A 15463-nucleotide genomic window follows, 5' to 3' on the forward strand; every position below is an offset into this window, starting at 1 on the left:
ATGAAGATACAAGCAAAACAATGTAAAAGACATTTAGTTTTTGAGTATACATAGCAAACATATATGAAAGAAATAAAGCAAAAAGTCTCATTTTAAATATGAGTGATGAACCTTTTAAAATAAAAAAAAAATGTGCAATTGAAATTTCTCTATGCACTGCGAAACTGTTAAAATGAATATTAGAAGAGAAAATTTTTTGTTTATTTTTATTGAAGTATAATTAAGTTGCTGCTGCTGCTGCTGCTGCTGCTCAGGCTCCCCCGTCCCTGGGATTCTCCAGGTAAGAACACTGGAGTGGGTTGCCATTTCCTTCTCCAATGCATGAAAGCAAAAAGTGAAAGTGAAGTCACTCAGTCGTGTCCGACTCCTAGCGACCCCATGGACTGCAGCCCACCAGGCCCCTCTGTCCATGGGATTTTCCAGGCAAGAGTACTGGAATGGGGTGCCATTGCCTTCTCCGATAATTGAGTTACAATATTGTTAATCCCGGATGACTTTGCTGTACAATAGGGATTAACAATAATTGAGTTACAATATTGTTAATCCCTATTGTACAGCAAAGTCATCCCATTATACATAAATATTTTCCATTATGGTTTATCATAGGCTTTTTTTAAAAAAATTGGAGGATAATTGCTTTACAATGTTGTATTAGTTTCTGCTGTACAACAAGCAAATTTTTATTGTTTTGTAGATTCTTAGTTTTATTGTTATTATATGACCCAAATTTCTTCTAGTTAAAGTTATCCTGGAGGTATGAGTAATTTATTTTCTGTCTGTCCTGACTAAACTGTATGTTCCATGAGTACAGAGACCACCTCTGCATTTCTGTATCTAAAAATATTCAAAACTGAATTCATACCAATACCACTAATTCAAATTCAGCTCTGTAGGATTCATTCTAGCTTTCCTCTTGGTGTATCTGTAACTCACTTCTCTGACAACAAGAAGCCTAGCTCTTATCCTCAGTATACTCATTTATTTGCCCTATCCTTTTGTATGTAATCAGTCTCACAAACATTAGGCTACTGCCCTGCTTAGTTACCTTTTTTCCTTGAGTTTTGAGCCACGCTGGGTAGCTTTTCTCAAGCCTGCCTAATAGCTTTTAACTGGTGATTCCAGAAGGAAGGGAGAGCGGGAGGGCAGGAAATGGAGGCTTTACATACAAAAACATAAGTATAGAATATTGATACAATTTCAATGATTATTGATTCTTCAATAGATGTCCAGTTTTTTTCTTGCATTTTTAATCTATCAGTCTTCAGAACAAAATTTTCACAAATGATCACAAAATGAAGAAAGTCTGTGTTCAGACTGAAATATTTTCAAAGTTCTGAGATAGCTATGTGGCTTTGAATCCATTTTGAATTTGACACAACTGATTTGAAGTGACAATTATTTACATGATTTAATAATAATAGTCAGATCAGATCATTTGCTCAGTCGTGTCTGACTCTTTGCAACTCCATGAATTGCAGCACGCCAGACCTCCCTGTCCATCACCAACCCCCAGAGTTCACTGAGACTCACGTCCATCGAGTCAGTGATGCCATCCAGCCATCTCATCCTCTGTCGTCCCCTTCTCCTCTTGCCCCCAATCCCTCCCAGCATCAGAGTCTTGCCCAATGTGTCAACTCTTCGAATGAGGTGGCCAAAGTACTGGAGTTTCAGCTTTAGCATCATTCCTTCTGAAGAAATCCCAGGGCTGATCTCCTTCAGAACGGACTGGTTGGATTTCCTTGCAGTCCAAGGGACTCTCAAGAGTCTTCTCCAACACCACAGTTCAAAAGCGTAAACTCTTTGGCACTCAGCCTTCTTCACAGTCCAACTCTCACATCCATACATGACCACAGGAAAAACCATAGCCTTGACTAGACGAACCTTTGTTGGCAAAGTAATGTCTCTGCTTTTGAATATGCTATCTAGGTTGGTCATAACTTTCTTTCCAAGGAGTAAGCATCTTTTAATTTCATGGCTGCAGTCACCATCTGTAGTGATTTTGGAGCTCAGAAAAATAAAGTCTGACACTATTTCCACTGTTTCCACATCTATTTCCCATGAAGTGATGGGACCGGATGCCATGATCTTCGTTTTCTGAATGTTGAGCTTTAAGCCAACTTTTTCACTCTCCTCTTTCACTTTCATCAAGAGGCTTTTGAGTTCCTCTTCACTTTCTGCCATAAGGGTGGTGTCATCTGCATATCTGAGGTTATTGATATTTCTCCTGGCAATCTTGATTCCAGCTTGTGTTTCTTCCAGTCCAGCGTTTCTCATGATGTACTCTGCATATAAGTTAAATAAACAGGGTGACAATATACAGCCTTGATGAACTCCTTTTCCTATTTGGAACCAGTCTGTTGTTCCATGTCCAGTTCTAACTGTTGCTTCCTGACCTGCATACAAATTTCTCAAGAGGCAGATCAGGTGGTCTGGTATTGCCATCTCTTTCAGAATTTTCCACAGTTTATTGTGATCCATACAGTCAAAGGCTTTGGCATAGTCAATAAAGCAGAAATAGATGCTTTTAGTTTTTCAGTAATTAAGTGCCATGTTTTTGTGATTGAGAATTGTCTGAAATTACCTTTTGAAGGGTTGGGGATAGTGGATAGGCTGAGTAAGATCAGAATTCACCTCTTTCTGGATTCTGTCTCTTAGATGCCTTGGAAAACATGGGGAGAATATTCAGTTATTTTAATGTGATAAATGAGTCAAAACGTAAAATGATTATTGTCTCCTAAAGACTACTAGAACATTGAAATTTAAACTCACAGTATGATAAAACGGTCTTTCCAGTGATGGTGATAGCTTTATGCTGAGCCAACAGGAAGATCATCTGGAGAAGGAAATGGCAACCCACACCAGTATTCTTTCCTGGAAAACCCCATGGACAGCCTGGCGGGCTACAGCCTATGGGGTCCCAAAGAGTCCGGCAGGACTGAGTACACACACACACACACACACACACAAACTCTTAGTTATCCCACTTTGTGAACACTTAAATTTGAGACAGCAATGATCAGGGTTTGAAATATGATCAGAGCCTTGTGGACCAGCTGAAACTTTGGTCTTATTGGAACTAAGTGCTCCAGTAGGGTTTTTTTTTGTTTGTTTGTTTGTTTGTTTGTTTGTTTTAAGGGTAAGATTGTTTACCAGCAAAAAATATGAAAATCTCAACTGATTATTCAAGCAGAACCCCTTAACTATATGGTATTCAAAGTAGGTATTGAAGGAGGTTTTCAAAGACCAAAGTAGATGAAACTGTTTAAGTTAAAAGGTAGTGATGGAAGATAGTAGCACCCGAGAAGGCTAGATGTCAGGGAAAACAGAAGCAAGTTGAACTGGGCTGAACCCAGGCTCGTGTCCTGACTACAGAAATAAATTGAGCTAAGGAAAGTTCAGGGTTTCTGCTCTTGGCCTCTGTAGAAACACTGCTGCTGCTGCTGCTAAGTCGCTTCAGTTGTGTCTGACTCTGTGCGACCCCATAGACGGCAGCCCACCAGGCTCCCCCATCCCTGGGATTCTCCAGGCAAGAATTCTGGACTGGGTTGCCATTTCCTCCTCCAATGTATGAAAGTGAAAAGTGAAAGTGAAGTCTCTCAGTCGTGTCTGACTCTTCACGACCCCATGGACTGCAGCCCACCAGGCTCCTCCGTCCATGGGATTTGCCAGGCAAGAGTACTGGAGTAGGGTGCCATTAGTCTTTGGCAATTAGCAACATACAAGTGTGTAGGGATGCCCTGCCTCATGCAGATGTGTAAATATCTATATAACATTTTCTTTTCTCACATAAAAGTTGCTATTGTTCAGTTCAGTTCAGTTCAGTTGCTCAGTCACATCTACTCTTTGCGACACCATGGGCTGCAGCACTCCAGGCCTCCCTGTCCATCATCAACTCCCAGAGTAGGTGTCAAACTCATGTCCATCGAGTCAGTGATGCTATCCAACCATCTCATCCTCTGTTGTCCCCTTCTCCTCCTGTCTTCAATCTTTCCCAGCATCAGGGTCTTTTCAAATGAGTCAGTTCTTCACTTCAGGTGACCAAAGTATTGGAGTTTCAGATTCAGCACCAGTCTTTCCAATGAATATTCAGGACTGATTTCCTTTAGGATGGACTGGTTGGATATCCTTGCTGTCCAAGGGACTCTCAAGAGTCTTCGCCAGCACCTCGGTTCAAAAGCATCAATTCTTTGGCGCTCAGCTTTTTTATAGTCCAACTCTCACATCCATACATGACTACTGGAAAAACGATAGGTTTGATTTGGCAAAGTAATGTCTCTGCTTTTTACTATGCTGTCTAGGTTGGTCATAACTGTTCTTCCAAGGAGCAGGCATCTTTTAATTTCATGGCTGCAGTCACCATCTACAGTGATTTTGGAGCCCAAGAAAATAAAGTCTATCACTGTTTTCCCATCTATTTGCCATGAAGTGATGGGACCAGATGCTATGATCTTAGTTTTCTGAATGTTGAGTTTTAAGCCAACTTTTTCATCTCTTCTATCACTTTCATCAAGAGGCTCTTTAGTTTTTCTTCGCTTTCTGCCATAAGGGTGGTGTCATCTACATATCTGAGGTTATTGATAGTTCTCCCAGCAATCTTAATTCAAGCCTGTGCTTCATCCAGTCCAGCATTTCTCATGATGTACTCTCCATATAAGTTAAATGAGTAGGGTAACAATATACAGCCTTGATGTACTCCTTTCCCGATTTGGAGCCAGTCTCTTGTTCCATGTCCAGTTCTCACTGTTGCTTCTTGACCACGAATAGATTTCTCAAGAGGCAGGTCAGGTGGTCTGGTATTCCCATCTCTTTAAGAATTTTCCACGGTTTGTTGTGATTCTCGCAGTCGAAGGCTTTGGCATAGTCAATAAAGCAGAAGTAGATGTTTTTCTGGAACTCTCTTGCATTTTTGATGATCCAACAGATGTTGGCAATTTGATCTCTGGTTCCTCTGCCTTTTCTAAAACCAGCTTGAACATCTGGAATTTCTCCAGGTCTACTATATAAGAGTTGCACTTACACCAGAGCCCCAGGTCATCTTTCACATGTTAAAGTTTGAAAATCTCTGCTAGTATAAAGTTATTCTTGTTTAGTCACTAAGTTGATCCAACTTTTCATGGGATCAAGAGGCTCTTTAGTTCTTCGCTTTCTGCCATAAGTGTGGTGTCATCTGCATATTTAAAAAGTCAGATTTATTGAAGTATGTTTCCACAGAGTAAAATTAAACCATTTTAGTACATAGTGCTGTGCATTTTAACAAGCTCATACAGTTGTGTAAACACAGCTGTAATCAAAACATAGAACAGTTCTATCACTCCCCCCAGCTCCTCAGCACCTGACAACCACTGATCTGTTTTCTCCCACTATAGTTTTCCCTTTTCTAGTATGTCATGTAATGTATGGCTGCATGCATCAGTTCATTACTTTTTATTGCTGAGTAGTATTCCATTGTATGAATGCAACATAGGTTGTTTATCTAACATTCACCCATTTAAGAACATTTTGCTTATTTATGGGTTTTGGTAATTATGAAGAAAACAGCTATGAACATTCTTGTACAAGTTTTGTGCAAACATAAGTTTGTCAGTTAAATTTTTTAAGTTATTTATTTTAATTGGAGGATAATTACTCCAGTACATTGTGATGGCCTCTGGTATACCTCAACATGAGTCAGCCATAGGCATCCACGTGATCCCTTCCTCCTGAACCCCCCTCCCACATCCCTCCAGGTTGCCACAGAGCCCTGACTTTGGGTTCCCTACGTCACGCATTGAAATCCCACTGGCTATCTATTTTACACACAGCAATGTATATGTTTCAGTGCTGTTCTCTCAAAGCATCCCACCCTCTCCTTCTCCCACTGTGTCCAAAAGTCTGTTCTTTATGTCTGTGTCTCCTTTGCTGCCCTGCATGTAGGATGATCGGTTCTATCTTTTGAGATTCCATATATATGCATTAATGCATGGTATTTGTCTTTCTCTGTCAGTCAAAATGTTGACAAATAATTCCTCTATTTACTACAAAAAAAAAAAAAAAGATGAAGGAAAAGAAAAAAAAATTAGAGTTTGAGATGACCATTTCAAGGAGCTTCTCTTCAAGTACACAGTGTTCATAGTAGGGATTAAAAGAGATTTTTCAAGGATGGATAGAAAATTTGATGATGTTTGAGGACCTTGGTAATTCTTAACAAAACTGGAAATTGGGTGCTCGCTTCAGCAGCACATATACTAAAATTGGAATGATACAGAGAAGATTAGCATGGCCCCTGCGCAAGGATGACACGCAAATTCGTGAAGCGTTCCATATTTTTTAGATGGAGAAATATACCATGTTCATGGATTGGAAGAATCAATATAGTGAAAATGAGTATACTACCCAAAGCAATCTATAGATTCGATGGAATCCCTATCAAGCTACCAACAGTATTCTTCACATAGCTAGAACAAATAATTTCACAATTTGTATGGAAATACAAAAAACCTTGAATAGCCAAAGAGATCCTGAGAAAGAAGAATGGAACTGGAGGAATCAACCTACCTGACTTCAGGCTCTACTACAAAGCCACAGTTATCAAGACAGTATGGTACTGGCACAAAGACAGAAATATAGATCAATGGAACAAAATAGAAAGCCCAGAGATAAATCCACGCACATATGGACACCTTATCTTTGACAAAGGAGGCAAGAATATACAATGGATTAAAGACAATCTCTTTAACAAGTGGTGCTGGGAAATCTGGTCAACCACTTGTAAAAGAATGAAACTAGAACACTTTCTAACATCATACACAAAAATAAACTCAAAATGGATTAAAGATCTAAACGTAAGACCAGAAACTATAAAATTCCTAGAGGAGAACATAGGCAAAACACTCTCTGACATACATCACAGCAGGATCCTCTATGACCCACCTCCCAGAATATTGGAAATAAAAGCAAAAATAAACAAATGGGACCTAATTAACCTTAAAAGCTTTTGCACATCAAAGGAAACTATTAGCAAGGTGAAAAGACAGCCTTCAGAATGGGAGAAAATAATAGCAAATGAAGCAACTGACAAACAACTAATCTCAAAAATATACAAGCAACTCCTACAGCTCAACTCCAGAAAAATAAATGACTCAATCAAAAAATGGGCCAAAGAACTAAATAGACATTTCTCCAAAGAAGACATACAGATGGCTAACAAACACATGAAAAGATGCTCAACATCACTCATTATCAGAGAAATGCAAATCAAAGCCACTATGAGGTACCATTTCACACCAGTCAGAATGGCTGCAATCCAAAAGTCTACAAATAGTAAATGCTGGAGAGGGTATGGAGAAAAGGGAACCCTCTTACACTGTTGGTGGGAATGCAAACTAGTACAGCCACAATGGAGAACAGTGTGGAGATTCCTTAAAAAACTGGAAATAGAACTGCCTTATGATCCAGCAATCCCACTGCTGGGCATACACATTGAGGAAACCAGAAGGGAAAGAGACACGTGTACCCCAGTGTTCATCGCAGCACTGTTTATAATAGCCAGGACATGGAAGCAACCTAGATGTCCATCAGCAGATGAATGGATAAGAAAGCAGTGGTACATATACACAATGGAGTATTACTCAGCCATTAAAAAGAATACATTTGAATCAGTTCTAATGAGGTGGATGAAACTGGAGCCTATTATACAGAGTGAAGTAAGCCAGAAGGAAAAACACCAATACAGTATACTAACGCATATATATGGAATTTAGAAAGATGGTAACAATAACCCTGTGTACGAGATAGCAAAAGAGACACTGATGTATAGAACAGTCTTATGGACTCTGTGGGAGAGGGAGAGGGTGGGAAGATTTGGGAGAATGGCATTGAAACATGTAAAATATCATGTAAGAAACTAGTTGCCAGTCCAGGTTCGATGCACGATACTGGATGCTTGGGGCTAGTGCACTGGGACGACCCAGAGGGATGGTATGGGGAGGGAGGAGGGAGGAGGGTTCAGGATGGGGAACACATGTATACCTGTGGTGGATTCATTTTGATATTTGGCAAAACTAATACAATTATGTAAAGTTTAAAAATAAAATTAAAAAAAAAAACTGGAAATTGGGAGGAGAGAAAAAAAAAAGCAAATAAATGGGTTTCAAGATGATTGTAACTAAACAGGCAGCCCTCAGTTTACAAACTCTAGATTTGCATATGTCTTAAATATACAAAACAGTATGAGGGGAAGGAAAATCAAGGTCTCAGTTTCTGGGTTTTGTTTAGTAATTAGTCTGGACTAATTAACTAGCTGGAACTAGTCTGTTTAATAATTCAAAAGATGTGGGCAGATCCTTATTTACAAGTACAGATCTATATCTCCTGCAGATAATAGGAACCCAGTGATATAAGCAGCTGTGGATGAACAGAGCATTACTACCATTAATATTTCACCTGACTGGTACTTGAGAATATTAGGATCTTTCACATACAGTATACAACCCTGTTAAGAGGCAGATACTCATACTCTCCTTTTGTTGATGAGAGGCTACCCAGGGAGGTTATGACACATCTCCGATTTCACATTTCAGCGTTACACAGCTGAAAGATTAGGACCCTGCCTGGTATTTTCTCTGTAAGTCCACTATTCCTTCGCTTATCCCATTTTATGCAGTAAGAGTTCTGAATTTCCTGGGCAGTAATCCCAAGCCTTGTAAGCACCATCTTGAGGAGGAGCAGCCTGAAGTTTTTCTGATATGTGCTGCTGCTGCTGCTGCTGCTAAGTCACTTCAGTCGTGTCCGGCTCTGCGACCCCATGGACTGCAGCCTACCAGGCTCCTCCATCCATGGGATTTTCCAGGCAAGAGTACTGGAGTGGGGTGCCATTGTCTTCTCCGCTGATATGTGCTAAGATTCTAAAACTCATCGGGCAGATCACACTAAACTACATCGAAGTAGCCTCATCCACCTGGATGGATGCTGACTTTTTCTGCGAAAGGCTCCTCCACCCCCACGCACACTTCTACTGAGCTACAATTACACAACACTGTATTAGTTTTAGGTGTTCCTTTTCATTTTTTAAATTGCTTTCAGATTTAACTCCTCTGCGTTTTAAAGCTTAATTCCCATCCCAGGTGTGCAGCCACCCAACTCTCTCATTTCTGTGAACGGAAAACAGATCCAGATCTGTGGAGTTGCAGGGAAAAAAGAGATGTGTTCGAAACAAAGCCCGAGAAGGCCCAGTTTCCCTGAGGAGAGAACTATTTCTGGGCAGTTCACTAGGGCTACAAACCGAAAGGGAGGGAGGGCTTGAAGTTAAGTAACCTGAGCGTCAGGCTGCCCCCCCAACCCCCAACCTCTACACACACACACACACACACTCGCCCCTCTTTAACAGGCTGACGCAGAATCCCACAGTCTCTCGGACCTCCCCAGCTGCTCCACTCAGATGGAGCAGCGCTCACTCGTCAGGTCCCAGTGCCCCTCCCGGGCCCCACCCCGCAGCCTTTGCACTTCCTGCCAGTCCCAGGCTGCGCCTGGCCCGTCCCCCGCGCTTCTCCGGGAGGCTGGCGCCGGCGAGCTCCTCCCAGAGCCGCAGCGAAAGCGGCCACTCCCTGTGCGCTGAGGCGGCTCGTAGGGTCTCGGCTCGTCGGACTGCAAGTGGCAGTCCCTTAACCGCCAGGCCTTACACCCCTGAGCTCCCTCGGCTGGGCGGGCCAGCGCCTCCGGTATCATGCTGCGCTGGCTGCGGGGCTTCGTGCTGCCCACTGCGGCCTGCCAGGACGTGGAGCCGCCAACGCGCTACGAGACCCTCTTTCAGAAACTGGACCGCAACGGGGACGGCGTGGTGGACATCAGCGAGCTGCAGGAGGGACTCAAAAGCTTGGGCATCCCCCTGGGCCAGGACGCCGAGGAGGTGGGTCGCTGCGGGGCGTGGCCCGAGGGGCCGGGAGGGCTGCAGGGACTCTGGGCGCTCCAGGACTAGGGCGGCGGCAGGAAGAAGCCGGACTTAAGGCGGCCAGCCCGCGAATGGTTCAGAAGCTCAGGGATGGGGACCGCGGCCAGGTACCCCGGAACCGATGCTCGTCGAGATCTGAAAGGCTACTGGTGTTTTTCCAGAACAATGAGTGCGGCAGTGCTCTAGCTCGCTCTTAACAGTTCAAAATCCTGTACCCAGTACTTTTGGTACCCCTCCACCCCCTTTTTGTAGCTCTCAGCCTCTGCAAACATTTAATGAAGTTTTGTTTTGTTTTGTTTTTTAGCTCTCACACTAAAGTGGCTCCAAGTTGTGTAAAAAGGCTCACATTTTGTATCTCTCTTCGAACCTGCTTTCTTGTATCAGATAGTTTGCTGTTTTAGAACTGTTTGAAAAACCATCGTATTTTCCCCCCAACTTCCCGTTGAGGAGGAGAGGCAACATTCCATTGTTTAAGACATTCTTAATACCCAAAGTCCACAAGTTGACCTGAAGGGTTGGCCCGTCGTCTGAACAATTTCGGCTTCTCTGAGTCATAATTGTGTCCCCGAGAGCGGCTCCTAAAGCAGGGCGGAGATACTTGGAACATCTCCAGCCCCTCTGAAACGTAAGAGGACACTTCGGCATTCTCTATCCCAAGAGGGAAAGTGAATACGTTCAGAGAGCGAACAACTGTTTTATAGTAGTATTTTAAGCTACTCATTCAATGCCTGTAGTAGTTACAGGCCTCTTCAAGTGGCTATTTCTTCTTGAGTCAGATTTAGTAAGCTACAACTTCTAGGAAACTGCCGATTTTGTCCAAGGTTCATAATACTTATATTCACTTACGGTTTTAAAGAAGTTCTGACTGTATCTGTAGTTGTTTTCTTCTTCTTCCCACCTTCAATCTCACGAAATCTTTTTTTATTGCCAGTCCTTCTCCCTGTCCCGGCCAACTTTGGTATTTTTTGCTGATTGTCTCTGTTTTTAAATTTTCTTCCATTAGCTTTTGTTTATTTCTTTCTACTTTCTTTAGGTTTACTGATTTGCCCCTTTTCTGATTTCTTGAGTTGAATGTTTGATTCATTAACTGACTTTTTGTGACCCCATGGACTGTAGCCTGCCAGGCTCCTCTCTCCATGGGATTTTCCAAGCAGGAATACAGGAGTGGGTTGCTATTCCCTTCTCCAGGGAATCGTCCTGACCCAGGGATGGAACCTGGGTCTCCTGCATTGCAGGCAGATTCTTTACCATCTGAGCCACCAGGGAAGCCCATTTTGAGCTATAATATCCCTTTGATCACTTCTTTCGTCTCATCCCATAAGTTTGGATTTTTGTCGTAACTTAGCTCCCAGTATTTTCTAATGTCCTATATGATTTCATCCCTGACCCATGAATTATTTAAATGTGTGCTTTAAATTTCAAAATATATGCTTTCTTTGTTGGTTCTTTGAGAGTATGAATAAAACATAAACCTCTGGCAAGACTGCTTAAGAAAAAGAGAACTCAGGGATAAAAAATGTCTTCAGTTTTCTAAAATTTATATAAGAATATATTATAAAATAAGTTGTATAAAACTATGTGTATGCAAACATATAGAACAGGATGGCATGTATTTGTCACATACCTAATATATGTATCTTATACATAAAATATACTTTACACATACATACATATACATACTATCACTGTGCTTATGCCAGATATTAACTCTTCTCAGTACTCTTTTTTGATTCTTTAATAAAAGTGTAATAATGATTGCTTTTGGATGGTATGAGTTAAATTACCTTTTTACTTTCTTCTTCATAATTTTTGTATTATTTCCATTTTTAAAAATGATCACACATTATTATTTTTATGATTAGGAAAAAATAGAGGATTAAAAAAAATTAAATATCATCTCTCTGGGATGAGCTCTTCCGGACCACCCTCTATAGACGAGTTCATCACTGGTCTCTCCAAAAGGTATTTTTATTTATTGACTGTGTCCTCCACTAATACCAAACATCCTGAAGATGAGGATCATGTCTCATGATCTAAGCACAGTGATACAAAAAGATTTAAGGCTTGTGATTTGAAATACCCTAAACAAGGCAGTGGCTCATTTGAAATAATTAAAAGTTGGTTATTAAAAATTAATCAATTAAATATTCAACTGCAAAGTAGTTGTTAATGGTTTTATTTCCAGCATATGTAGGAAAGAAAACCAAAAGTTCTCCTGTTGTAAGATGCCCATAAATGCTGTATAAGATAAGATAAATATATAAAAGTATTTTTTAGAGCAGTTTTTGGTTTACAACAAAATTGAGAGGAAGGTACAAAGATTTCCCATACACCCTCTGCCCCTAGACACCACACACATAAGCCTCCCCAACTGTCAACATCATTTAACAGAATGGTACTTTTTTGTTTTTACCAAGGATGAACCTACACTGACACATCATTATCACTTTAAGTTCATAGCTTACTTTAGAGTTCACTCCTGGTATTGTATATTCTATGGGTTTGGACAATTGTATAATGACATGTATTCATTATTATAATATCATATAGTGCTATTTCTGCCCTAAAAGTCCTCTGTGCTCTGCCTATTTATACCCACCCCCAACCACTGATCTTCTGTTTCCATAGTTTTGCCAGATAAACATCTTTTTACACACATAGATGAATTTGTAAGAAAAGTCTAGCCAAACTATCTGGGTTTAAATTGTGATTGTGCTACTTACTTGATAACTTTGGGGCAAATTTTAAAATCTCTCTAGCCTCAGTTTCCACATCTGTGACAGAGGTGATATCAGTACTTATTTCATAGGGTTATTGTGAAGTATAAATGAATTAAAATGTGTTAAATTCTTAGAATAATACCTGGTACCTAATAAACAATCAACTAATTATAGGCTTTAAATTATCTAATACTGTTATTATAGTCACTATTAAAAAGAAGTGTCAGAATCTCTATAATTGTAGATTTGCCAACTTTATAATTTTGTCAGTTTCCCCCTTTTATATTTTAAAAATAGACTATATAGTGGACTGTACTACTGGTGAGTTCAGATTTAGCATTGTTATATCTTCTTAGTGAATTGCTCTTTTTATCTTTATGGTTTCTTGCCTACCCTTGTAGCATCAGTTCAGTTCAGTTCAGCCCCTCAGTCATGTCCGACTCTTTGTGACCCCATGAATCGCAGCACGCCAGGCCTCCCTGTCCATCACCAACTCCCGGAGTTCACTCAAACTCACGTCCATCGAGTCGGTGATGCCATCCAGCCATCTCATCCTCTATCGTCCCCTTCTCCTCCTGCCCCCAATCCCTTCCAGCATCAGGGTCTTTTCCAATGAGTCAACTCTTCGCATGAGGTGGCCAAAGTACTGGAGTTTCAGCTTCAGCATCAGTCCTTCCAGTGAACACCCAGGCACAGTGCCTGACACATAGGACAGAAGTGAATGCACTACAGTTTGTTCTTCTGATTGACCCTGCCTTTACATGTTTCCAAATTGCCTCATTATGAAATTAATGTTTTAGATAAAATTCACATTAAGTTCTTCTAGGACTCAGGAATTGTTTGTAGAGGGTAGTATAAGAAACAAGGAAATACAGTAGTTATTACTAATATTCCCATAAGAATCTAGTAATTCTGTCTGCTTTTTCTTTTTTCTTAGAATATCCCTCCTCCCTTTCCCCCTTCCCCTCCCTTCCTCCCTCTCCTCCTCCTCCTTCTGCCCTCCTCCTCCTCCTTGTTTTTCATCAGAGGCCACATTAAAACATTCTAAAAGGATATTAATATTTGGATATCATTTGAGATACTCTGAGGAAAAAAATTTCAGAACATCGAAGAGGAGAAGAAATAATCTAAATTTTAATTTACTGAAATGGAAATCAGAAAAATAAACTGATGGAGAGTCAGCAATTTTAGCTGGAAGTTCTTATTTTGATTCAGTTCAGGCTTGGAAAACTTTGTAATAGTACAGGACCAAAAACAAACAAACAAAAATCTAGATTTAGAATGAATAAGCCAATATAATGAAAAAAGGAAGATCTTGACTTTTTTAATACAGATTTTTACAGATATATTTTATTTCTCCTCACATCATGGCACCCTTTAGTAGTAATTCTTTTATTAATAGGTGGAGGAAAACTGGGGCAGACTGTGTAGCATATGAAGGTATTCCTGTACCCATGTTCACAGCTAACTGATCTAACAGTTGTGTTCAGCTGGCCTCTGAAGTCATGGACAATTTTAAAACTTAAGTTGCCTGCCATGTATTCACAGGCACAAACTCTTACTGTAACTTTCTCAGGAGAGACTTAGAATCATAAGAGGCATAGGACTCTTACAGCTGAGAGGATTACCAAGAGCTAGAAGGGAAGCAGCTCAAAGAATTTCATATTTGTTCTGGAGCCACTGCAGAAACCCAGTGAAGATAATGACCTGGTATAGGGGCGCGGGGGTGATCACAGAAGGAAAGGCCCACGCTGGCAGATTTTCATTCAGGTTCCAAGCATCATTACAATGATTCCCAAGTTCCTTAACCTTAGAAGAAGTCTTAAAAAGTGTGACTAAACAACTTCAAAAAAAAAAAAAAAAAAAGGTGGACCAACACCACTAGTCATTACGACTCCACAGTCCATGTCTCAAAATTCCCCTACCCACTTTTCTATAAAAAGAAGTTCTACCTTTAGAGACAGACCTGTGCAGAAGTCTTTCCGGAAGCTTCAGGAGAAAAGACTCTTCCTGGAGTGAGGTGGAAACAGGCTTTCTGATTGGATGATCAGGGAGCGAGGCGGGAACTCGGTGACGTCGCACGCCAGATCTGGCCCCCAACGCCGCGTGCACTGTGTGCCTCTGCTCTGGAGCCGTTGTCTGCACGGTCGACTTCCTGTTCTGTACCTGGCAGAAGGGCTTTGGCTTTGGTAGCAGAGAGACAGCTGCTACTTCAGGTCTCTTCCAACTCGGCCTGCGGTGGGCAGAGATTGCCATCTTGCCTTTCACATTTACCTCGAGACTCACAGGGTCACAGCGTGGACCACTCTAGTCGCTTCTCCCGCCAGAGACATCCCAGATGGACGCCTCCTATGAAAAACTGTTTTCTCACCTAGACCATAATGAAGACGGGATCCTGGACATCTTTGAGCTTCTGGAAGGCCTGCAGGGTGTAGGGGTCATTCAGGATGGAGGGAAGGTGGGCTTCAGAGGGGCTGTGATCAGAGAGATGTTGGGGCTGAGAGTTCTGGAGGAGCCTTGGGCAGAGAAGCCTACAGTCAAATTTACAGGTTCCTAAACTTGATCTGGGCTGCCACTGTAGTTTTCAGGTCAATTACCAACCTTACTGAAGGAAGAATAACAATGTTACTAATAGTCTTCTCAAGCATTTTTCTCAGTTTTCCCCCTGGCTCTAATATGATAATTTAGGAATATAGTAAGGAATACAATAACCAATCATTACTAAGTGTTCCAAAAGTATCCAGGGAAGGAAAAAGACATCAAGGCAAGTCCTGAGACAAAATAACTAACTAGAGATGAACTCGGGCTTCTGAATTCA

At 41.2% G+C, this 15463-nt stretch overlaps 2 protein-coding genes and 1 non-coding gene across 3 annotated transcripts in view; all 3 read left to right on the forward strand.

The window, feature by feature from the left end:
- The window catches only part of LOC109556791 (mitochondrial adenyl nucleotide antiporter SLC25A24-like), a 136271-nt gene extending 135816 nt beyond the window's left edge, over positions 1-455 (forward strand). Inside the window, exon 10 of the mRNA XM_070785997.1 lies at positions 216-455. Coding sequence (XP_070642098.1) covers positions 216-220 — 5 coding nt within the window. The 3' untranslated portion in view covers positions 221-455. The remainder of the gene's footprint in view (positions 1-215) is intronic.
- Positions 456-6200: 5745 nt separating this feature from the next.
- Positions 6201-6307, forward strand: LOC139182440 (U6 spliceosomal RNA). Its single transcript, XR_011566096.1, has one exon. It is a non-coding gene; the product is annotated as a U6 spliceosomal RNA (small nuclear RNA).
- A 3200-nt stretch (positions 6308-9507) lies between these two features.
- Positions 9508-15463, forward strand: part of LOC109555996 (mitochondrial adenyl nucleotide antiporter SLC25A24) — a 57793-nt gene continuing 51837 nt past the window's right edge. The window contains exon 1 of the mRNA XM_019956956.2: positions 9508-9883. Coding sequence (XP_019812515.1) covers positions 9701-9883 — 183 coding nt within the window. The 5' untranslated portion in view covers positions 9508-9700. The remainder of the gene's footprint in view (positions 9884-15463) is intronic.

This window comes from Bos indicus, chromosome 3 (assembly GCF_029378745.1).
Source record: "Bos indicus isolate NIAB-ARS_2022 breed Sahiwal x Tharparkar chromosome 3, NIAB-ARS_B.indTharparkar_mat_pri_1.0, whole genome shotgun sequence".
Classification (NCBI taxonomy): Eukaryota; Metazoa; Chordata; class Mammalia; order Artiodactyla; family Bovidae; genus Bos; species Bos indicus.